Genomic DNA, 25,779 nt, shown 5'->3' with positions numbered 1-25,779 from the left:
TCGCTATGTCCACAACCAAATGATCTATTCGATTGATTGCTTCCCTTAAAGACAGGTTTTTGGATTTCTAAGGGTCCTTTAATGGCTGTATATCAATGAAGCAGATTTGCAGAGGCTTATGTGTCTCTAAAATCAGAGAGAGATAGAGAAGGTTGACGCAAAAGCTTTTTATTTTTTCTAACTCGAAACTCTTGAAAAAATTTCGAATATGTCACAAAATAAATTTGTATTATTCAACAAGATAGCCTACTTTCATTACAAAGGTTTTTAACTATTATTTGGTTTGGGACGGGGGTCAGTGGCGTGACTGTAAGCTCAGCCAGAGGCGACCCAGCTCTAAATGGGTACCTGGAGAAATCTTGGGAAGATAAACAGGAAGGTTGCGGAAAATCACAGGATGGCTGCCCCCCGACCCCCCATTGCACTTCCTGGCTGAAGGGACACGAAACGGAGATCAGCACCGCCGGTTTGGACCTAATGCCGTCATACTTATTTATGTTTACTTTTTAACTATTATTGAAATCTTTAGAAAAGAATTTTTCTTGAAATAGCTTCAGAACTAATTTCGTGATAGTGCTAAGAATAAAAGTGTTAGATGTGCCCTTAGGTTTTGAGCAGGATGATAGCACCCCTCATTCTTTAGACTTTATGGAATCCAACTGTTAATTTGAACTGTTCTACAGTATATATGCCATACATTTTTTGGCTTCTCGTAGCTTAATCTTGGTCTGGTTCAATAATTCCTTACCAAAATACTGGTGGCAGTGATTACTGCGTTTAGGCCTACACCTACTCTTTTTCCTTGTGTAAATACAAGGCAAGAAATGCCTGTCTCTATTACGTTTTTAAAGCCATTTTTAGCGCAAACTCAATTGCCAAAACGAAGTCTCGAAAACACCTTGCAGTTGAAACCGTTAACGCCTTGATTAGGGAGGAGATCTTCGACCACGGTACTTGTGTCTCCTGGAATCCTCAGGAAAAAAACAAAAGGGAAAAAGAACGAGGACTTGCCGAAATAAAAGATGCTGAAAAGAAAGAGATCTGTGATAAAAAAAAAACCTTGATGATGTTGGGCTCTGAAGTCATTTCTTGAGATTTTAATTTCTCAACAACTGATTCGTCTAAGGAAATCCTGATCTTTTATCCAATAATACCAAGCTTAGTAACTCAGCTTTTTAACTCCTGGTTATGTAAGGGTTCGTTCTAGATCGGCCAAAGAGTGCATAAAAAGTGCCTATGGCTACTTTTAGCAGGAGGAATTGAGAGCATCTGCTATACTAATTCGATTTTCGTTTTTTTTTAAAGCCTTTTCCTGATAAATTATAATATCTATAATGTAAATTTTTTTTTGTTTTAAAAATTTAGGATCTATTCTATTCAAAAATTCCTTCCAATCGGTTCAACTAAAACGCAGCAGTGGTTACTTTTTATAAGCTTTTTGGCAGATCTGGAACAAAGCCTAGGGCTGATCAAAAGTATATAAGCCTAAATAATGGACTTTTTTGGACTGTAACGGAATAAAAAAATCCAATAGAAAAGGAGTTAAGCTGGAGCTTCACCTACCCAAATTTTCAGAATCTCGGCTTTCAGATTCTTTGTTTACGTTTTCTTCACATGCGATATGGAACGTGAAGCCAGACCAAAGTATTCCGGACCAATCCGGAAACAAAGGGGCATTTGAGCTTCTAATTCCTGAATTTTGGGAGCTTTTGTGCTAAAAAAAAATGTTTCAATGGTAGAAAAACAGAATAAAAAATATATGTTTTTTTAATACACATAAAAATAAAATAGTTGTAGAAACTCTGAAAAGTGCTGGAAAATGGGAGTAAAAAATCATCTCGGGGCTCTTTTTTGAACTTGCTTCACTATCCAGAATTCCTGGAATCTAGAAATTCCAACAGGTGAAGCTTTAGGTTTAGATTATGTGTTTGTTCGTAGAGACGATCTGACAATTACTATGATGGAAAAAAGTGATATGATTAGGGTGTTATGCATTGCATTGACGACATCTTTTTTCTTTTTAGATGCTCTTCGATTTTGAAGGAAATTAATTAATAATAACAATGATAAAAAAGGAGGAAAGAGAGACAATAAGGGCAAAGGAAGAGATTTTTTGTTTTTTAGAGAGCACTGTTCGAAGGAAGATGCACGTGTTGCGCGAAGCGTAACAAGCACTAAATTTTTTGTGTCTGGTACATTTTTTGCCGAAAAAGTACATTTTAAGAACTTTGTTAGGTAAAAATCAAAGTTTTGTCACAACAACACTGTAGGGAATTCAGCAGTTTGAATAATAAAAAAGAAGAAGAGGAAAACATGCCGAAAATTATTGAGCCACCTCCAGTTGTGGAAGAATCTAAAGATGAGGAAGAATATAGAGAAGAAAAGCCTCTGTATTTGTATTATTGCCTCTGTGGGCAAATGACGCTAATTCTTGGTATGTTGTTGGGATAAAAGGGGTAGGCCTATGTTATTAAAATGGGCTAGGCTAAAAGTGTGACTCTGAAAACAACTTTCAGTATTTTTGATATACTTATATTATTCATAAAAGTACTTCAATTTACTCTACCCCCCTTCCCCTGAATTGCAAAAATATAGGCTAGCCCAAATCGTATATTTTTCATGCATTTTTCCAGAGGTCACTCTTTTCTTCAAATAGATTTAATTGCAGAGAAGCAACATTAGGAAAATGTGTAGTTTTCTCATAATTTAGCTGAAATGAAAGTGAACACAGTAAATATTTAAGCAGCATTCACAAGCATGTCTATCTAGAATCCCATGTCTAGACATATGTCTAGCCAGAATCCAATGTCTAGGCAACAACTGTTCACATGTAAAATTTGGTGCTTAGCTAAACTGCAAATTTAGTTTCAAATTGTCATTTCTTGCCAATCAACAGAGCTTATGCAGGCAAAACTTTCAAATATTATAATCCCTATTTTTACTGTCACAAGCTAATGGATGAGATAAGCAAAAAAATTGCCTTAGTGTGCTTCATTATTATGTCTGGTGTTGTATATTTGCCTAAAATGAAAAGAAAAAACAATTAAAGAGAAAACAAAAATTAAATTTCAGTTACAAATATAAACAAAAATGAAGAAGATAATGGAAATTGACACATTCTGATTGGCTGTTATAAAAAATCCTAGACATTGAGTTCTAGAGGCTAGAACTCAATGTCTAGCCAAGCGCCTTGTCTAGCATGTCTAGCTAAGTGCCAAATTTTACTTGTGAATGGTCATTGCCTAGACATTGGATTATGGCTAGACGATATATTTGCACATTAGGGGGGTGAGGGGAAAGTTTAAACTTACCTCTAATTTACATCAGAAATAAAATTACCCCCACCCCCCGAATGTTCAAATATATATCCTGAATTGGTATATATAGGGGTGGGGCTAAAATTCATATCCAACAAAAATGATTATTGTATTTGTAAAGAGCATAAAAAAAGGCACTTGAGTGGTATATTCACTTTAGTTGTAACTTAATAATATGATTATTTACTGGGGGAAGTTTAAACTAACCTCTCATTTACATCAGAAATAATGACCCCCACCCCCTAATGTGTAAATATATACCCTGAATTGGTTTATATAGGGGTGGGGGCTAAAATTCATTTCCAACAAAAATGATTATTATATTTGTAAAGAGCATAAAAAAAGGCATCGAGTGGTATATTCACTTTATTTGTAACTCAATAATATGATTTGGTAAATATTTACTGTGAACACATCATTTGATGCATTTTGGAGTAAATTTCTAGGTGACCCTATAATTTAGCTAGAATGAAGGTGAAAACATCATTTGATGCCTTTTTTATGCTCTTTCATGATACAATAATTGCTTCTGTGGCAAATTGCATCTTGAGCCCTCAAAGGGGCCCCAAAGGTATTTCATTTTGTAACCACACAAAGAAGTTATAACCTAACCTGCAAAATACGTGATTTTCAATTCAAACTGTTTTCCCACTGTTTCAAGTTTTTCAAATGCTGTTGACAAAATAGCACTGAATTTTGTAAGTCAAAACTTTGCCATTAACAATTCAGGGTATATATCTGCACATTAGGGTGGGGGGGATAAAGTTCATGGTAAATTTGCAGCAGGCCATCTAATTTAGCTAGAATGAAAGTGAAAACATCATTTGATGCTTTTTATATGTTCTTTCATAATTCATATAAAATACCTTTGGGGCCCCTTTAAGGGCTCAAGATGCAATTTGCAACAGAAGCAATTATTGTATTATGAAAGAGCATAAAAAAGGCATCAAATGATGTCTTCACTTTCATCCTAGCTAAATTATAGGGCCACCTAGAAATTTACCCTTTTTTGTACTCTTTTATAATTCAATTATCACTTTGAAGGGAGATTACATTTTGAGCCCTTAAAGGGCTCAAAACATTCCATAGCCCCAGTAGCCTAATAAAAATTTCAAAAGTGTACTAAGTAAATTTGGCTAGTGAGAAGAGATTGTCATTTTTAGCTGATTCAGGAATGGTAATTAGCCTACTATTTTGATTAGGCTATTTCTTAATAGTAAAATGTTATTATGAAAAAAAAATCACATAAAAATAATAATTATCTGATTCCTGATTCCAATCCTGAATCAGTAACAGATGACATTTTTTCTCATTGGACAGTTTATTTTAGAAACATATTAAAATCTGGGTTTGCTACATTGGCACCCATAAGTTGGATTTTACGGGGGGGCTTGGCTGGTCTAATCAGCACTTCCAATAATGTATAATAGAAATCTCAAAACAAAAATATAAGGCAGCATCATTCAGCCAGGGGGGGGGGGGGCTAGAGCCAACCCCCCCTCCCCCTGTTGTAACTGTTTTACCTTTTGGGCCCCATTATTGGTTCAAAATGTAATTCCTGCAAAAGCAATTATTGAATTACAAAAGAGCATAAAAAAGGCATCAAGTGATGTTTTCACTTTCATTTTAGCTAAGTTATGCTGAAAACTGCAAATATAGTTTATCCAACATTGAATAAATCAAGAAACACAACAATGCATAGAGATTACCATACATGATCTGGGCTATATGTTTGCAGATTAGAGGTGGATATGTTGATTAAGCAAAGAACTTTTAGGAATGATATAAGAAAGTATTTTAGTTTTTTTTTAAAGTTAGAATTTTAAGATTTAAAATATATAAAATTCACCAAGTTTAATGATACCCCTCAAAAGCTGCAACCCTGAAAAATTTTACTGATTTTGATAAAAAGGGAGCAATTCATATTAAGGAGCAATGTTAAAACTTAAAATAAACATAAATTATTCTACATATGAGGGGGCTACACCCTCATCAACCCCTTATTTGTTATGTTGAAGTTTTTGTGCTTCAAAAATGCTTCTTATTCTAATTCAATGGCCTTTATGTTTTACAGTCATTTTTAAAAGTTGAGAAGAAAGTCAAATTTTAGCATAAAGAGTGAGGGCCAAAGAAGAGAGCAGCCCTCCTTCATACATAGAATGATTTCTGTTAATTTAAGCTTTATTGTAGTTCCTTACTTTCAATTGAAAAACTTTTTTTTTTAATTTCAATGTGAGACAGCTATGCTCATGACTAAACAGTTATTTTTTAGTCTAGGATGCTTGATATTTAGTTTCAGCTGTTCCCTTGGAACCCATGGACCATCATATTCAGCTAGAGGTTCTAGTTTCTTAAAGCATTTCCTTTCTGAGCTGAAAACCTTATGGAAAACACCACTGTTTAAGGAAACAAAAGGCCCAAAATGTTATCTCTTGTAATTTTAAGTAAAAGTGGGTAATTATTTCCTGAACTGAATAAAATTGTCAAAACCTGTATTTACCAGTTTTTAATGCATCAGCTGCATACTGTTTTTACTAGATTTGAATACATCAATTGTAGTTTTGCAGTCCTAAGTGCTTTTCTGTTCATCTATATTTTGCTACTAAAACAATACATACCATAAGGTACCCTAAGTCTTTGCTGCTTTTACACATTCTATTTATGAATCACATTGAAAATAAAAAGGACAAAGTTCAAACCCAATTTTTAAGTAGGTTAGATCAGCACACAAGCCGAAGTACCTGAAAAAATGCAGCTACTGTCTACTTTATGAAGAGAAGTATTTGGTAAAAGCTTCTTCATCTACTATGTCTCTCTGTACAGTTCTCTCTGATGTCTAGAGAGAGACCTGTTTCAAAAGCTTTGTTTTATCCTTATAGATTATCCCTCTATGGAAGAGCCCTCTTCATAGAATAGCCTCCTCCATACAGAGGAGGCTCCAGAAGCACAAGACTCTGCTCAAACCAAGACAGTAACTACAGTCATTTGTAATTCTACCAAAATCATGTGAATAATACCAAGTCTGAATACACTGACAGTTCCTTAAAATAAGAGATTCTACAGTTTTTGAAGATAAGAGGAAAGATGTTGGTTCAGACCTTTTTTGTGCAATGATTTCAAAAGTGTTCCACAAACAAAACATGTCAATTGTTTTGCCTGCTCTTGTCAAGGCTATTTTCTCACTTGACTTTTTAACATACAAGAGAAATTAGAATTGAAGACAATAGAAGCAAGAACTGATCAATGCTGAAAGTGAAAAAAAACATATTGGATAACAAGTCAAACAGATTTTTGTGGTTTTATTATTGTCTTTCTTGGTTTGTATAATTTTTCTGTTGATAAAGTATAGCCTAAATAAAACTTATCTGGTTACCTTACTAAAAATCCTTTCTATATTATCCTTTACACGTTTTATTTCTTATTTATTTGGGCATTTAAATATATATTTTAGTATTTAAACAGAAAATAAATTTTGAGCCAAGTACTTGTAAATACTATTAAAATGTATTTATTTATTTATCTATTTATTAATACCAAAATACAGTAAGCTTTATCAAGCTTGTTGCACTAAACATTATGGCCAAGCATTTGCTTTTGTATTAAATTTTTTTTTTTTTTTTTTACCTATCACTGAATCTTGTATATATTGACCCAAACTTATGTTGACATTCTGTCAATATAATTTTGTCATTAATATAGTTTGGCATATTGGCATTTCTGGCCACAAAAAACAATCTAAATAGGTGACCACTTTAAGGAAGAATTCTTATTATTCCCAGAGTGGTTGTGTAGTTTTTTTTTTCTTTTTAAAACTGACATATTGACATTTCTGGCTACAAGAACAATCTAAATAGGTGACAATCTTAAGGAAAAATTTGTATTTTCAAGGGGAGTTGTATTGAGCCTATGGTGATGCATATTTACATTTCTGGCCACAAGAATAAACTAATAAGTCACACCTATTGTCTTATATATATAAGACAATAACCAAAACTCTAAAAAACAGAATCTTGGTACCAATAGATACATCAAAAGAATTGAATTTTTATGCTCATTTCAAAGGTATAAGTTTTATCAAGTTTAGTCTTACCCATCAAAAGTTACAAGCCTGACAAAATTTGCCTGATTTCGAATAAAAAAGAGGGGAAACACCTCCTAAAAGTCATAGAATCCTAATGAAAATCATACCATCAGATTCAGTGTATCAGAGAACCCTACTACAGAGGTTTCAAGCTCCTATCTGCAAAAATGTGGAATTTTGTATTTTTTGCTTGAAGAAAGATCATGGATGCATGTTTATTTGTTGGTTTTTACCCAGGGGTGATTTTATTGACCCAGTGCTCCTAGAATATTGCAAGAGGGCTCATTCAAATGGAAATTAAAAGTTCTAGTGCCCTGTTTAAGTGACCAAAGAAATTGGAGGGCACAAGCCCCCCTCCCTCGCCCCTTTTCTCCAAAGTCACCCAATCAAAATTTTGAGATAGCTGTTTTGTTCAGCATAGTTGAAAAATCTAATAACTATGTCTTTGATGATGACTTAATCCCCCACAGTCCCCAGAGGAAGGGCTGCAAGTTATGAACTTTGCCCATTGTTTAAGTATAGTATTGGTTATTGTATTGGGAAGTATACATACGTTTTCAGGGGGATTTTTCTGGTGGGGGAGGGGGTTACACGGGAGGATATTTCCATGGAGGAAGTGCCATTACTATGAAGGCCAGATTTCCCAGCATTATTTAAAAAACAATCAGAAATTTAAAAAAAAACAAGTTTGTCAACTGAAAGTAAAGAGCAACATTACAAATTATACAAACATAAAGTATTATGTGTATGAGGCAGTTCCCCCACTAGACAATGCCTCCCTCTTTATGCAATTTTTTTTTTTAGTACTTTCAAAAGAGCTATTTATTCTGATTAAACAACCTTTATGATTCAGGGGTCACCCTTAAAGAATTGGAACAAAATTCGAACTTTAGCATAAAGAGCAAGGTATTGACTAGGGGGCAAACCCCCTCATGTACATAATAATTTCTGTTTGTTTTAAGTTTTAATGTTGCTCCTTACTTTCAGTTGGAATTTTTTTTTATTTAATTCTTCCTTAAAGTCCTGAGCTATTTAGATTGTTTCTGTGGACAGCCATTGCTGTTTTTTTAATGTTGCACCTTACTTTCAGTTGGAATTTTTTTTTATTTAATTCTTCCTTAAAGTCCTGACCTATTTAGATTGTTTCTGTGGACAGCCATTGCTGTTTTTTGTTTTCCAACCATAGACTTCATTGTCCATTTTTGTTCATCTTTGCCTCAGAAAGTTTTCTCCATACCTTTCTTTGCTTTAGCAGTTTAGATTCATACACCATCTCATTTAATTTCTAAGTCATTATAGATAACAAATATTTCTTTTCCAGTTTCCAACCACAGATCATTGTTCAAAATTTCGTTTACAATTCAGTGTGTTTCTTGCCGTTGTTTGTTCTATGTCTTTTCCTTTAGCTGTTACAATTCTCAATTAACAGAGGCTGATGCAGTATCAGGTTCTTGGCTAATGTCCTTATAAACTTCAATGTCTTTATTTATAACTACTTTATTGCTATCTATTATTTTTTATAGATTGTGCTTTAGAGAAGCTTCCTCTTCGACCAAAAGATGGTGCCAGGGTTGTTGATGGAACTAAGCATGTATACAAGTTGAATTGTGAACAAGATGAAACTACTTTCATCAGAAGAAGTGAAGGCATTGAAAAACAATACAGAGACAAGTGTAAAAAGTAAGGCTTCATTTCCTATATTATTTACTTTTTAGTGCTAAACAACCTACCCTAAAAGATTTTTTTAAGGCCAAGTGCTTTTGGTTCAGATAATCTTAAAATCAAGCTAGATTAAAAAAAAACAACAACACAAACACAGTAATTAAAAGCTTATGATATTTCACTGCCCAATTTCTGCTTGTTTTATATTGACAAACTCTTTTTCAGGGACAAGGAAAATAATGATTTAAATCTTTTTGGTTTTTCTTTAAGAGTTTATAGTTTGGCCTGCTATTTGTATGCTGGAGAAACGTTTTCAACAAATTTTAACAACATACACCCTTTTAAAAATCTGGATACAGATAGTAGTGTTTAATTTAGTTTTATGCCTTGTCTAGTTGACCTGCAAAATAAAACTTAATACCCTTTGCAAAAATTATATCTATGCTCTTTGACAGCCTGGATACACTTACACTCGTTTGATTTAGTTAAATTTTAAGAACAAAAGTAGTAATAGAAGTAGTCCCAAAAGCTTGAACATAATACCCTCAGCCGTTCTTGGGATATTGCTGAGATGTCTTATTGTCAACCAGCATACACACAGTGCGTTTTGATTTGATTTTAAAGCAACATTTAGTTTTTAAACATAATGAGCAAATTACATGACTGTGGGGGTAGGGGGGAGGGGTTGACCTACACAACTGCGCAAGAGATATGGTTACAAGACCATTCAGCTATGCTGAACAAAATGGCTATATTAAAATTTTGATTGGAAATGTTTGGAAAATTATGAGCTAAAGAGGAGGGCTGATTGCCCTTCAATTACTTTTGACTCTTAAAAAGGGTACTAGAACTTTGAATTCCCAATCAAATTAGCTCCTTTAAAATATCAATGATATTACTAGCTATGATAGAGCAGCGCTTCCTATGATTTTGCTTATATGCCATTTTAATACTTGCATGCATATAGTTTTTCCATTGAATTGGAACTCCCCCTAAACGTTTCAACTTCATGCCCTTAGTGTCATTAGTTACAGTAACCATAGAAGTAGTATTAAAAGTATACACATAGTGTCTTTTGGCTAGTTCAAAAATCATCACAACTTACCCTGAAAGGTCTAACTGAATAATGTCAGCTGTTATTGGGATATTGCTTTGCCACCCTTTGTACAATCTACATGATCATAGTTCGTTTTGATTTAGTTCAAAACCCGCCTAAATATTCTTTGAAAGCTTCACCTTAACACCCTTAGCTTGTTTAGTAGCATTAGTAGCTTTAGTAGCAGTATGCACAAAGCACCTTTGTTTGTTTTTTCAACACACCCTTCAACACATGATGAAATTTTCAACTTAATACCATCAAAGCATTACTGGTACGTCCTCTTGACAGCCTATGTGCGCATATTGTGTTTCAATTTATTTCAATATTGTCCACAATTTTTGCCTTAGTACCCTTAGGTTTATTAGCAGTAGTAGTAGCACCAGTAGTTATCGTAGTAGCAGCAGGAGTAGAGTTAATAGTAGTATTTTTAGCTTTAGTAGCAGTAGTAGTAGTAGCAGGAAAAATAATAATAGTAGTTGTAGTAGTATTATGATGCAAATATTGTCTTTTGGTCCCCACACCAAGCCTTGTAAGTTTTAATTTCACACATAAAACTGTTCCTAAGATATATCTGATTTGCCCTTTTGACAACTTGCATATGGATGGCATGTTTTCATCCATACAACAGAAATTTTCAGAAATATTCTCTGAAAGTTTCACCTTCATACCCTTAGGTAGGCTATTCTTGTAATAGTAGTCACAGCAGTAGTATTACTATTCAACTTAATACAATTAGCCATTGTCATGACATTGTTGATGCCCTTTTGATAACCTAAATATTCATATACTTCTTGAAATTTGCATTACCTTAGATCGCACTTGCCAACAATGGTATGATCCTGTATTTACTGGTCAGTGAAGATTGTGTGCTGACTGATCAGGTGAGTCCCAAAATAATCGCCAGTAGTTGTTGCACCATTCTTTGTCAACTGAACTTTTTAATGACTCAATACTGATAGAAGATACTGCTACCTGATCTAGCAAGCTCTAGCCTATAGATTCACCTCCCGATTAGAAAAGAATCTGCAATATAATCTCAAATTGACATGCTTCTTGAAAAGTTTTTGATCATGTCCTCTTGTCCTTGAAGAGAGATCTGGTTGAAAAACATTTGAGATAAGTTCTTTATGGTTGAGCAGCTTGAATGCCATAATAACATCCCCTCTCTTTCAGCAATAAGTCAGTGAGGGTAAATTTAGTTTTTCAAGTCGGGAGGGATAGGGAATGTTGTAGAAACCTTGGATGCATTTAGTGGTACACCTCTGAACTGATTCTAGAGTTTTTTGGTCAGATTTATTACTTGGGTTGGCAATGCATATGCCAAACTCTAGTTTAGGTCGAATTAAACCTTTATAGAGCTTTGAAATAACTGATGGTAAATGACTACTGACATTTCTCTTAAATATACCAAGTGTCTGACTAGCCTTTGCTGCCACAGTTTGGGCATGCAAACTGAACTTTAGCCGTTCATCAACTAAGAGACCCAGATCATGTTCAGCATGACTACTGACAATAGGTTGCCTTGTTTTATCCATTGACGCTATTGAACACTGGTGTCTTGAATTTTTGATACCTGAGTGGATAACCTTGCATTTTTGGACATTGAACTTCAGCTTCCATGTCCCTGCCCAGCGAGTAAATGCGCCCAAGTCTGCTTGAATGGTTTCTATTTTTCCTGAATTTTCAACTGAACCAATTACGTTTGAATCATCTGCATAAAGGCTTATTATATTTTTGATGTTACAAGGTGCATAATTAATGAAAATATTATATAAAATTGGGCCCAGGACTGTGCCTTGAGGTACTCCACTTTTCACTTCCCAACATCAGGGAGAAATGATTGTCCATCATCCCCAAACACTTTAACTGCTTCTTTTCTATTACTAAGGAAAAGCATCACCCAGTCGATAGTTTCTGTATTAATATCAGTAGCTTCAAGTTTAATATGTAGTTGCCTGTGGCATACCTTATCAAATGCTTTAGCAAAGTCCATCAAAATCATGTCAACTGGGAAACCCTTGTCTATAAGTTCGGTGACATATTCATATGCATCAATAAGGTTGGTCTCAACTGATCTAGCAGAACAGAGACCATGCTGGCATGGGGACAACAGCTTATTTTGAGTCAGATATTGAATGACTGAGAATTGACTATGCTTTTGAGTATTTTTCCCATAGCAGAGGTGATACTATTGGTCTGTAGTTAACTGCCTCATCTCTGTTGCCACCTTTGTGCGCTGGGGTAATATGTGCTAACTTCCATTCTGCAGGTATACACTTTAAATTTAGAGACTTCTGGAAAAGCTGGGTAAAAGAGAGAGACAGTTCAGCATGTGCTTCTTTGAGAAGTCGAGGGGAAATGCCATCTGGTCCAACTGATTTATTTGGGTTTCGAGGTTAACTCTATTGATAGTAATAGGTGGCATTACACTTATGATGCCATATTTGGAGGGATCTGGGAGTGGAGCACTGTCAACAGGTGTGAAGATAGAGGCAAATTGATTAATAAGGAATTTGTTATTGCTTGGAGATTATCAATTTTACAGACATTGTGTGCTAGCTGGGTAACTGAATGCCTTCCATTTTTCCATTTTTTAGGATTTGACTTAGCTGATGCAGCTATTGCCTCCTCATACTGCTCAGAAATCTTTCTAGAGGTATTTCTCACCTCGTTAATGCTTGGTTGTATCTTTTGTAATGATATGCATTATTCACATTCTATGAATGCAACCAACAAATTTCATTTTTCATCTTAATGCTCTTAATCTTACAAGTAGTTGCAATAGAAGTAGTAGTTGGAGCAATAATAATAATAGTAATAGAACTAGTAAATGTAGCAGTGGTAGTAATATTAGTAGTAGTGTGTACACATTGTCTTTTGGTCAATTGATCTTCCCCTTTAAGTATTCTCTGAGAGTTCCAACCTAATACACAAATCAGTTCTTAAGATACGCTATTTTAACAATCACAATGTCTTTTGTTAGATTGAATTTGCCAATAATATCCTCTCAAATTTTACCTTCATAGACTTAGCCTTAATAGTACTATTATCACAGTATTTCCTGTGGTAGTAGAAGTAGCTGCAGTGTTAGTGCTGTATTAGTAGTAGTAGTAGTAGCTGCAGTATTAATAGCGGTAGCAGTATGTGCATATTGCCTTTTGGTCAGTTGAACATTGCTTTCTTGATGCCCTGGAAGTTTCACCTTGACAGGGTAAGCTGTTACAAAAAAATTGTTGATGTGCGCTTTTGACGCCCTTTTCACCTTAATACAATAAGCCTTAGAAGTTGTTGCAATTGAAGTAGTAGTGGAAGTAGTTTAGTAGTAGTATTAGTAAAAGTAGCAGTGTTACTAGTGTTAATAGTGACATGCATTTATTACCCTTTTGTCAATTGATCTTCCCCTTTAAGTATTATCTGAAATTCCCAACTTAATACCAAATCGATTCTTAAGATACACCCTTTTGACAATGTGCATGCGCATAGTGTGTTTTGATCAAATTCCCCTTCAATATTCTGTCAAATTTTCACCTTCATATGTATAGCCTAGTAGCAATGGTAGTAGTAGGAGCAGTAGTAGCAGTAATAGTGTATTATTGTTAGTAGTAACAATAGTAGCAGGCAGCAGCAGTATTAATAGCAGTAGCAGCAGGTACATTTTGCCTTTTGGTCAACTGAATATCCCAATCATGATACCCCTGAAGTTTCCTCTTGATGCAATAAGGCGTTCCAAAAATATTGTTGATACGCCAGAAGTAGTAGTTTTCATGATAGTAGGGGTAGTAGTAATAGTAGTTGTGGTAGCAGTAGAAACAGCAGTAGTTGTAGTAGTAGTAGCATGCAGATATGGCCTTTTTGGTTAATTGATCATCTCCCTTATAATTTCCTGAAAGTTGCAAATTAATACATTCAGTCATAATACACACAGTAGTTGCAGGTACATTTTGCCTTTTGGTCAACCAAACATCCCACTCATGATGCCCCTGAACTTTCCTCTTGATACAATAAGCCATTCCAAAAATATTGTTGATATGCCCGCATCAGCAATCTGTATACACAGTGTGTTTTGATTTAGTTCAACCTTCCCCTCAACGTTTCCTCAGATGTTTTTTGAATATCCTCAGCCTTAGTTGTACTTGCTACAGAAGTAGTAGTTTTCGTGATAGTAGTGGTAGTAGTAATAGTAGTTGTGGTAGTAGTAGAAGTAGCAGTAGTTCTAGTAGTAGTAGCGTGGATATATTGCCTTTTTGGTCAATTGATCATCTCCCTGATCATTTCCTGAAAGTTCAAAGTTAATATACTCAGTCATTCCTGAGTTACGCCCTTTTGACAACCCATATATACATAACATGTTTTGATTTAGTTCAACATTCCCTGAAAAACTCACCTTAATGCCCTTCGTATTTTGGGGAAGTAGAAGTCAAACATGCATACCTTTTCTCAATAACGTATATACTATATATAAACAATGAACAAATTGCCCAACTTACAGCCCTTCCCCTGAGGCCTTGGGGGGGGGGGCAACCCCAAACACATAATTACTGAACCTTTCAACAATGCTGAAAAAAATTGATGTCTCAAAACTTTGTTTGGATGTTTGTTTTGGGAAATGATGCGTGCGGGGAGAGGGGTTGCTCTCAAATCACTTTGACTCTTAAGAAGGGCACTATAGCTTCCAATTTCAAATCAAATGAGACCCATCTGAATTTTACCCAACCGTCCATTCCATAAAAACCTTATATGCCCCCAGGGCATAATTTAAAGCCCTTGTCCTAGGGCTCTGGGGGTTGTGCCAGCCCGGGAGGCATCGTTATATGCTCTTTGGACTATTTTAAACAAAATGGCCATCGCACAATTTCAATCAGATCCGTTTGGTGGGGGTAGTCGTGGTGGGGGGTTAGTTGTCCTCCATCACTTTTGACTCTTAAAAGGGAACTAGAACTTCCAATTTTCAACCAAATGAGCCTTCTCTAAGGTTTATACAACAATCCTTTCCATAAAAACCGTAAATGCCCCCGGGGCATAACTTACAACCCTTGTGTTGTAAAGTGATTTTACTGGTATTTAGGGTGATGTTGTGGTAGATGCCTTTATTTCTCCCTTTATAGGGGAGATAAACTATGGCCCTAAGGTAATTAAACTTTGGAAGCGCGCCTTAGGCTATGACCTGACTAATGAGGCGTACCAGGTGGGTATATTCGAGAGACTAAATGTAGATTTTAGAGAGGTTGGCTATAATACAATACTTTTATTCAGTTAACATAGACGAGTACAAGGTATAATAATACATATATTATTCTACTGGGACTGGTTGTCCCCAGGTAGACCACAAGTATCAGAAATATACAATAATATATAATAAGATACTTAGACACTTACAATAATCTGACAATATTCCAAGGTATTTCTAATAAGATAACAAACGGGCAGAGGTTCGCCCTGTAACTCAAAGAGTGTGCAACTCTTCTAAGCCTATATTTATATGTTTCATGTTTTATTCAATAACTTTTACAAGTTTTTATGCTAATTGCCCTTCCATGGTCAAATTCATTATCTCCTTATTTTTAAGAGGTGGGGGGGGTGTCTTGTTGAAACCTGTATTTTTTGAAATTATTTAAATTTCTCCGTCCGAAAGTGTTTGTGTTAGAAAAGTATGGTACTGTATTTTTCTGCTGATTTTTAGAACACTTTTAATTAAGTTTTGCCCTGCAAATGCTAGTTTTTATTTCTTCATAAAATGGTAATATTTGTGACAAAACGGCTTCAAAACTTTTCTAGTTTTTATTACGATCTTATTCTATATTCCAAAGAGAAACAGCAATTTCATTTACACGGCTACATTACATTGAATGAAATTCTCACTTATATGTGGTTTATTGATGAGCTTAAATACGGGAAAATTGCATGAATGAGTTTTTGTTCATTACTGCAAGTTTTTTCGTTGTGTAATGTTATATTTTATTTTCAAAGGAAAAGCGGATGGGTTTAGTTTGTATTAGGGTTCGATAGAATGGGATTTAGGTGCTGTAGCTCGCACATATGACAGGCGGTTATTTAAACTCAAGATTCTTAGTGTCTACTGATTTTGTTAGATCCAACACCTCGCTAGATAAGAAATTAAAGCCTTGAAAGATTGTGGTTTCATTCTCACGATTGGGTTTATTTTTGGCTTATTTTAAGTAGATTTTGTCACTGGATTTTACCTCCTGGTAAGTTTTTAGGTTGTAATTTATTTGTATGTTGTTTTTCGTTTCTTTTACCTAGCACTTTTTTTGCTTTCTAAGCTTGTTCTAAGTTTTGCTTAAGTCTTTATAGCGCTTCTTTAAATTTTTTTTCTTTTTGTTATTTGTAACTAACAAAAAAATTATTATATTAGACTATAACTAATTATAATAAGATTACAGCTAGCTTTTACACATAGCCGGCACTTAATGTAAACTCTGGCTGTATTTTCCTATTATTACTTTTTTTTAATTCCCGTCAAATTTTTTTTTCAACAACCCCCAAATTTTTTTTTAATATATATATATCAAAAGATTTGTCTTTTAATGCTGATTCTAAATATATAATGTTTATTAAGTTTACCTTAACCCGTATAAAGTTAGGAATTTGAACTTTAATTATTGTAATATAGACTGTAACGTCCTGTGTAATTGTTTCCGTAATATTATTTCTATTTTGTTGCTAGATACAATCTACTTGTAGGCTAATTTGAATATGAGGGACTACTGGCTTCCCTCTATTTCATTTCTTCTATCACACCGTGTTTTATCTGATATACACTCTATCTGATATTTGACAAAACTATTGATTTTTAATTATACTAGACTCGAGGGTGGTTCGTCATTAAGAGCGGACCAGAATTATCAATATTAGCTATCCTAAAAGGATGCATTGCCTAATCCGTTTGTCCTAATGTGGGCTTACATTTTATGTAAACAAGCATAACAGTTTTCATACACTGGCTTGTTTTACATCTACATGGCTCAAAAGCAGCCATGGTTTAAAATTCAAATTTGAACTTTCTTGTGACTCATTTCGCGCAGCTAATTCAGAATTTGAACTATTTCTAACACAATTATTCAGATGAAGGTCCTCTGTGTAGGTAAAGGAGACCCTTTTAAGACCTATCCCCTTGCCTCCTTTTTCTGTGATTAACGGTTTCTCTCACCGAATTTCTCGCCTTATGCAGACTTCCCATACCAGCTGGGTAACAATTCTTTTTTTTTCGCTTCCTTCAGCGACTTTGGCTACGCTTCCACATTTGTTCTCTTACTTATAAGGTTACTTTTCTCTTTTTTTTCCTCAAGTGCTTTAATTACAAATTTATATATCTTTTCCTTCCCTTTGCTTGTGAAACTACAAAACTAAACTAGTATTCGGGTTAGCTTTAACAAAGGTAGTTCTATTGCTTATTACATTGTAAAATGCCATATTTTCAAAGCATCTCTACTTCTAAAAAAACACTCGGAAATGTTTTAACCTGCAATTGTTCGAACCACAATTTATGTGCTTCCTTTGCTAAATTGTATCAGTGTTATCCTTGAACAATAAGTCTATAGCCTCTATCTGTAGTAAGGCTGACATAGGACCCTATTTGCTACTATTATATCTAAAATTCTTCTGTTTCTACCAACGTTCCATCAGTCCAGCTAGATTTTTTTTTATTTACGTATAATCTTTTATTTTATTCTTTTAATTAGTAGTAAAAATACTTCATTAGTTAGCTATATGAGGCACTGTCACAATGTCTTTATTAATAACACTATTAAAAATAATGATTATAAATTTAATTCTAGTTTCTAAATACCAGATACTTTTTTTTTTTTTTCATTTTTCAATTCTTAATTGAGCTTTTTTTTTCATTTTTTCCATTTGTAATAGCCAAAGTTCGAGCACAGCTACTCGAAGTTTTTCTAATTCGAGCGCCGCTAAAAGTGAAGTCAACTGCTTACCCCTTCTGATAAGGTCATTTCGATTTTTTTATTATTTTACAACCTAATTTAGTCTCCTCGACCCAGTTTTTCCGCAATGCCACCAGTTGTTGTAAAGTGATTTTACTGGTATTTAGGGTGATGTTGTGGTAGATGCCTTTATTATCCCTTTATAGGGGAGATAAACTATAGCCCTAAGGTAATTAAACTTTGGTAGCGTGCCTTAGGCTATGACCTGACTAATGAGGCGTACCAGCTGGGTATATTCGAGAGACTAAATGTAGATTGTAGAGAGGTTGGCTATAATACAATACTTTTATTCAGTTAACATTGACAACTACAAGGTATAATAATACATATATTATTCTACTGGGACTGGTTGTCCCAAGTAGACCACAAGTATCAGAAATCTACAATAATATATAATAAGATACTTAGACAATTACAATAATCCGACAATATTCCATGGAATTTGTAATAAGATAGCAACCGGACAAAGATTTGTCTTATAAGTCAGAGATTTGGTCTTCAGTCTAAAAAATCTGAGGATATGTATGAAAAACCAACCACATCGATCCCGCTCATTGACGTACTTAGCCAGGAAATTGGTTATTGAGCAAGTTCCCTCCAAGCTTACACACAGCTTGTGGAAACAAGCTGTTTCTAGGATGTGTACCTTTATCTTAATGTAAAAAGGTATTTCGAAACTTTTGTATTTGCGTCTTAATAATTTTACTAAATTCCAAATTGACTTAATTAGAAAGCTTCACCGCACTTGCCTCCAGGCTCTGAGGGCTTGTTTCAACCCCAAAAGCCTTGCTATATCGTATTTGGAATATTTTGAATAAAATGGCTATCTTAAAGTTTCTACCATATGCATTTGGGGAAAATACGAGGTGTGGGGGGGGGGGGATATCTGCCCTCTGGTCACTTTGAATCTTAAGAAGGACACTATAACTTCTGATTATCCAATGAACCCCCTCCAAAGCTAAGGCATAATTTCCGAACTTTTAAACTACGTTGAACAAAATTTCTATCTAAAAATTTTGATTGGACGTGTTTGAGGAAATGATGGGCATAGGCTATTATAGGCCCTCCAATCAATGTTGGCTATTAAAAAGGGTCGTAGCCTTTTCGATTTATAATTGAATGAGCCCTTTTCGAAGTTTTTACGACAACTCCTTCGATACGAAGTGCCCTGGTCTTTAAAAAAACATTGTTCCAACATTGTTCTTTATGCTGTTCTTTATTCTTTATGCTGTTCAACATTGTTCTTTAGGCAGCGCTATTGCACTGCCTATGATTAAGAATGTCTTAATAGATCTTACTGCTTGAGAATGGCATAATTGTATTGAAGAATACCATCTATTTGCTTCTTTGGGCTGGTAAAATAAACAAATGTGCAACTTGTCCAGAAGGCGGCACCAGATTTCCTCAGGTAATTTTGCTTGTTCAGTCATCGGGGGTGGAGCCACTAGATAATTCTGACTATAGTGGAGAGAGCAACAGTGATGAGTCAAAGTATATTTGTTGTCAATACTTGTCAATACACACCTGGTGCAGCAATGTTCTAAATGTATGGTGACTTCAAGAACGTACTTCTTTTACCAAAACAACTAAAAAGAAAGCAAATAAGCCATATGTTTCTGTTCAATGAATGTTCACGTGTGTAGGTGAAAGATCCAAGTTTCAATCAGTTAAAACCATGACATCCAATTAGGGGTGCAGCTAAGGGATAGAGGGGTGTTGTAAGGTGGGGACGGGGGAGGCTCCAAGGTGTCGCCGCCGCGTGCCAACACCTTGGAAACATTATGTTGTTGACATTTGCCGATTCAAGTTGACAAATAAGCCTCATAACCAAAACCTAACTTATTGTCAGCTACTTATAATTTGAGGGACCATTTTGAAATGACCATTTCTAATAAAAGGACAAAAACTTAAAAAAAATATCGGAAAAAATCACCAAATCTATAAATTCATACAAAGGGGGAAAACGCCTGGTTTGGTGATAAATCACCAGTGGTTGTAATTCTGGTGACTATTCTGTCATTTTATGTTGACTGTTTGATGAAATGATTAAGTTATTACTTAATATTGAGTGAAACTGTAATTTATTATTATCATTAATTCACCTCAATTTAAAATTTTTCAAGAAATGACTTAAAGCAAAGAATGCATTTTAGGAAGGATGTAATTAGGTTTTTTGAGCCCCCTCTCCACCCTTGATTAGTACAACAATGTGTGAGAAGCAAAATATTTTATAATTTCTGAAAGAAGACGATACCTTTCTACCAAACGATCTTTTTTTTCAAACTCGTCTCCCCACCCCAGAAAAAAATATCTACAGACTTTGCTCCACCTAGGAAAGTCCAGTTGATACCATTGTGCTAATCAAACAGGGTCCGTATTTTAAGCGAACATTGTCAGATTTTGTTTTTCTAACTTACAGGCGCCAAAACTAAAAGTATTGTGCCTTGTCAAGCCAGAATTTACTGGCATTTTTCGTGCCTTCCCTCCTGTACAAAATTTGATAGTGATTTTACGTTAATTATTTTAGGTGCGGACTTTTTTTATTTTATAAACATGGTCCATCAAAGAAGATAATATTTGTGGTAAAAGGATCTGTTGCTAGAGGACTAGATGATGGCAAGGGATTATATAATCAGCTTCAAGGCCCACCCAAAGAAGAGGAGCCAGTGAAAAAAATAATGATTACTAAGTTAACAAAAAATATGGGCAAGTTTTCGTCAGTAACCGTGTCCACCATTGAAGATGAAGAGGATGAAATTGAAGAGGTTTGGGCTCTTTATATTCTGTGTTTGTTTTACTATTTTCTGGACCAACTAATATTTATGATCTTTACAGTAATCCAATATGTTGCCATTAAAAGGTCTTAAGCTGAACTGGCCAAAAAAAGAAGAAAAACATGACTTCAAACCCGCTGAAAGAAAAAAAGAGTGTAAATTATGAATGTGCTACCTGTATTTCCGCCAATACGTCTTCAGTGTTCAGGCTAAAATGAAAACCATAGAAACTGCTTCTGAGCCTTCCTTTACCCAGAATCTGGAGAATTTTCCTCTTTTTTGGATTTTTTTTTTCAAACAGTTCACCTGTTATTTGTTGTTTTGACGAATATGCTATTAGACCTAATTCCTTTGTGTATGTCTATCATGAAAACAGGATACTATTGGAAGAAGATGACCAACTGTATTTTTGAATAGTTTAGTAGACTCTGGAAGCCAAATATTAGAAAAAATTTAAAGTTTTAGCAATAACAGACTATAACAATAACACTAGACTATAGCAATAAATACTGAAAGAAGCCACCATTTCCATTGCTGGTTCAGGATTTTTGCCCTTTAGTGAAGTAGAACTCATACCCTTACTGCTGTGTTTTTGTGCAAAAAGATGTTTTATTTCAGGTCACAAATTCATTGGCCATCACTGGGGTTGAACGTTTGTATTCCCAGATTTACTTATATTTCACAGTCCCAAGGATATGCAGGCGTATGGAATAGAATGCGGAAAACCATTCCTTGCCACTCCCAAATTTATATCCTTTGCTAAGGTTTAAGTATTAAGGTTAAAACAATAACAAGATAAATCTCCTTAGTTAACTGAATTTGTTCATATATTTCAGTCGTAGCCACCGTAAATAGGAGTAAAATTAGACAAAAATTTTAGTCATTCTACGCGACAAATGGTCAAACCTGGAGCAATGGTAACATCAATGTCTTCTACACGAAAATTTTTCATACTTCTACACAAAGGCCTGAATTTTGGCCCAAAAATAAAAAGTACACATAAAAAAAAAACAGAAAAAAAACACACACACACACAAGCCAAGTTTCATAGAAAAAAAAAATACGAAAATTTACTTTTTTTGGAAACATGATTTGGAGTATCATTTTACACCTTATATGACCAGCTGAATTGCAGTGCCAAAACATTTTTGAAGAAAAGTAAATTTTCTTTTGTTGTAATATTTGGTTTTTATTTTTTGGGCGACGAAACTAAAGTTTAAAGTATTTTAAAAGCTGATTTTCCATCTCAGCAGGTCCAAATGCATAGTAAGAGATCGTTAAGCCCATCCAAAGCAATCTTTTGGGGCTAAGAAGTGCAATTTTGGGGCCATTCATGGTTTCAAGTTTTTGTGGAGTTTTAATATGTTATTATTCTGAACACTTAGTGCACAAAACATTTGCATTTCAATTTTTTCCACCTCAAACTGTAAAATGACTACCCTACTATGTTTGTGAAGATTTTTGCTAATTAGTCCATGTTCTGTATATTAACCTAGCCCTAGCTATTTCTTAACCAATGAAAAATTGTCTAAAAATACAAGAATCTTCCTGCTCTCAGGTAGTTTCTGATTGCATCCAAATCAACTGAGACCTTTTTAAATGCAGATTTTAATAGGCTAACATTAAGCATGTTTGAATTTGAAACTTGTTGCAAACCCATGTCCAATTGCCAAAGATTCGTCTCTAACCAGTTCCCATACTCTTTGTTCTAGTAATCTGAAAATTGGATTGGCTTTACTGCTTTGAAATTTCCTTGATGTTAGTTAATTATTTAAGTTAGTCAATAATTTAAATTGCTAATCAATCAATGTAATATGCGCTTAAGAAAAGACTGTATTTCCACGGTGAAAAGGATGCCCTATGGCAGAAGGGCACCCTGCTAAACCGGGAATTGTTTTGTTTTTGCGGTTTTGATTTTTTTTTGTAGTATACCTTGTCTTCGTCAATTATGTTTGGCCACCCAAATCTAAAATAAAAAAAAAATAAAAGTTGTTTTTAATTTATTGTAGGTGACATTAAAGTTTGAAATTAAGTGAAAAAATTATTATGTCACCGAGAGGAGAGGAGGTGGGATTAATTTAAAAAGAAAAAAAAGACTACCATTAGGTAAGCTACCTTTGAAGTTGGTCGAAACAGGCCAGTAAAAGTTAAGCGTTTTTTATTATTAATTCTATAGCTTTTTTTGAGTATTTTCATGGTGCCAAGCTGTTCAAAACTTGCCTATTCAGAAATAACCTACTCCGAGAGACCAGTTATTCAGGAACAACTCACCCCGAGAGACCATTGCAATAGAGGTGTAGTGTGTTACAGAGCTGTTCTTTAAGTACCTAGTGTAGGGCATCTCCTGTTCTAAGGAATTCGAGTGTATCGCATTTTTGCTTTGTTAGCCTTTTTAATTGCACTAATTTTGGTTCAAGATGTTGAGTTTCTGTCATGTGATTAGTAAGTTGAGTGTATTTTAAAATTTTCCTTTTTAGAGAGAGGTCGCGGATTCATATGCATTGAACGCTCGCATTATTGAGAAGCAACTGGAAAGGAAAGGAATTAAACGAAAGCCACACGAGTCAGTGGCTGAAATAAAAAAGAAACTTCAACGCGGAACCCTTATCGATAAGTAGGTTTATGGACAGTTTTTGTCTAGGAGTATTTTACAGGAACTGTCTTTCAATTTTGGATGCTGGAAGTATAGTGATAAAGTGAAAAAAAAGGAAAAAAGTCTGAGCAAGACTTTCTTTGACTGTCCAATGACATTAACTCTGATTCTTGGCTTCAGGAAAAGCATATATTAGTCTTATTCCAATTTAGTTTAAGCTCTGAGCTGTTGAATAGATTTCTTCACTACTCGCATCAGTTTTTTTTAAGAGGGAGGGGTATGCATACATTTTTTCAAAGAAGGGCAAATGTTTTATTTTTCTGGCTAAACCATCCTTTGTGCAATTTGTGCATATTGTTTAGGGGTCGGGAGGGGGTTTGGGGGTGTAAGGCTATATTAAAGTTCAGCGGAAATACTTTAAAGCTATATTGCATGGCTTTTAGGGTTTACCATCGCATGTACGATATACAGTTTTAACACTATGTTATAAACAACCTTTGTAAACACCAATACTGGCCCAAGGGACCCCCCCGCCCTTCGTGTAAAAATAGTTTTGTGCACTCTGGTCCTTTTTCATAGATATAGCCTACTATTAAACAATGGTGAGGAACAAAACTGAACTTTTTTTTTTTTTAACTAAACTATTTGGTTATCATAGAACTTTTTTGACAAAAAGAACAAGCAGCTGTGAAATTCAAAGGGTATATCATATATTTTAGCTTGTTTTACTACCTACCCAGCCCTCCTAAAAGACAGTTTGGGTGTAGCGCATTAGTATAGGACAGCCATGCTGAACTTTATTGGAGAACAGCGTGAAATTTTGATATAAGGTAGTTTTTGTTTTAAGCATTTGATGTCATTTGAGTACTTTGAAATAAATTGTTATATTTTTATATAGTTTGTTTTGATTTTATTCTTTAGTTGTTGAGCTTTGCAATGCATTTAAACGTCGGGTATATCCCCAGCCAGGAATATACATACTAGTTGATTCACAGGGGTTGGAATGGGCTATCCATCAAACTAGAAAAGAGCGAATTTTGAGTAAAACTATAGTAATTTTAAGGAGAGCAGCTATACCCAGCCAACATCTTAGGGAGTTTAGAGAACACCTTTCTAAATAAATTGTTCTTCGAGCGATTTTTCACTTCTGGAGTGTGAGACCACTTTGAAAATAATATATATATATATATATATATATGTATATATATTTTTTTAATAGGATTTCAGGCTACACTTTTCACTACTACTTTCGTGCGTATGAAGTGGGAGGGATGAGGGCCCGTACCCTCCTAGGTGTACCAGAACTTTGTATTTATTTAAAGGTAAGTTATGGATGCATTGGATTACTAAAAATTTGAGCATTATGAAACTAAAATAAATTTAAAAAGTGAGTGAATTAGTTTGCCCTCCTGAGTAAGTGGAAAAGATGCTCCCGAAAAGATTGAAACATAAAAGTGTTCTTGTGTAGCTTTGAGAGCATTAATTTGATTTGACTTGCTCTTACGGTGTGTGTCTGTTTTTTTACTGAATTTTGTTTTTGACTCGTTTGTACACCTTAGGATTAATATAAAAAAAATTATTGGCTAAACACGCCATTTTCAGCATATATATATATTAGCAACTATTCTGTCCTTGTAGCTTGTCATTACTAGGTACTAAAACTGTTATTACTGAAGACGTGTCGCAGCACTAAGTCACATGGACTCAATACTAGTGTGCACACTCCGCACCCCACCCTGTTCCAAGCAGCACTCTTTACTCCCTCCAATGATCCAATGAAATTTTTACTTTATTAAAAAAAAATATTCTGTTGACTTGTCTCCATTCATTTGCGGGCCTTCTGTTTTCCTTTTGGCCCTAACTAGATGGCCAAACAGTAGGATTCTTGGGAAATTATCATCTGTTATCTGTAAATCGTGGCCTAACCATCTTAACCATTCTTTGATCATAGCCCTGGATAGTGACATTGAACCCCATTTTTTTATACCTAATTTTTTATTTGTGCAATTGTTCAAATGTGTATGTAAAATTATCCTTAGACAATTCCTCTGGAAAATGTCTGGAATACATTCATCAACTGTTTGGAGCACCCACGTTTTGGAGCCATTTAACAATTGTCTTTACCGTGGCTGCTAGTATCCCACTCTTGGTTCTATGGCTTCTCTTCCTATCAAGCTTTTTTTCGACTGCAAAAAAAGGCCCATTTCTTTGGCTATTCTAATTTGATATCTTCGCTGGACCCACAATCCTTACTAATTTCCTTGGTACGCAAAATTACAACTTGGTTAATTT

The 25,779-nt window shown here is 34.7% G+C and overlaps 1 protein-coding gene across 1 annotated transcript; it reads left to right on the top strand.

Moving 5' to 3' along the window:
- Positions 1–2,275: 2,275 nt before the first annotated feature.
- On the top strand, positions 2,276–24,374 carry LOC148941427 (STING ER exit protein). Its single transcript, XM_089104646.1, has 4 exons — positions 2,276–2,434; positions 8,922–9,078; positions 20,648–20,885; positions 23,372–24,374. Exons 1-4 carry the CDS (start codon positions 2,314–2,316, stop codon positions 23,510–23,512), a joined length of 657 nt encoding a protein of 218 aa, XP_088960772.1. The 5' UTR covers positions 2,276–2,313; the 3' UTR covers positions 23,513–24,374.
- Positions 24,375–25,779: the final 1,405 nt, after the last annotated feature.

This window comes from Artemia sp. Qi Xiang Cuo, chromosome 18, assembly GCF_049724085.1.
Source record: "Artemia sp. Qi Xiang Cuo chromosome 18, ASM4972408v1, whole genome shotgun sequence".
In the NCBI taxonomy this organism is placed as follows: Eukaryota; Metazoa; Arthropoda; class Branchiopoda; order Anostraca; family Artemiidae; genus Artemia; species Artemia sp. Qi Xiang Cuo.
Note: the sequence above shows the minus strand (reverse complement) of the source record. Positions and strands in the feature narration are given on the sequence as shown.

Excerpts from the sequence above, each read along its gene's own strand:
- LOC148941427 (XM_089104646.1), top strand. The coding sequence starts at position 2,314 with ATGCCGAAAATTATTGAGCCACCTCCAGTTGTGGAAGAATCTAAAGAT. Across the intron at positions 2,435-8,921 it reads GCAAATGACGCTAATTCTTG|ATTGTGCTTTAGAGAAGCTT; the intron begins GTATGTTGTTGG and ends TATTTTTTATAG. Across the intron at positions 20,886-23,371 it reads AAGAGGATGAAATTGAAGAG|AGAGAGGTCGCGGATTCATA; the intron begins GTTTGGGCTCTT and ends TTTCCTTTTTAG.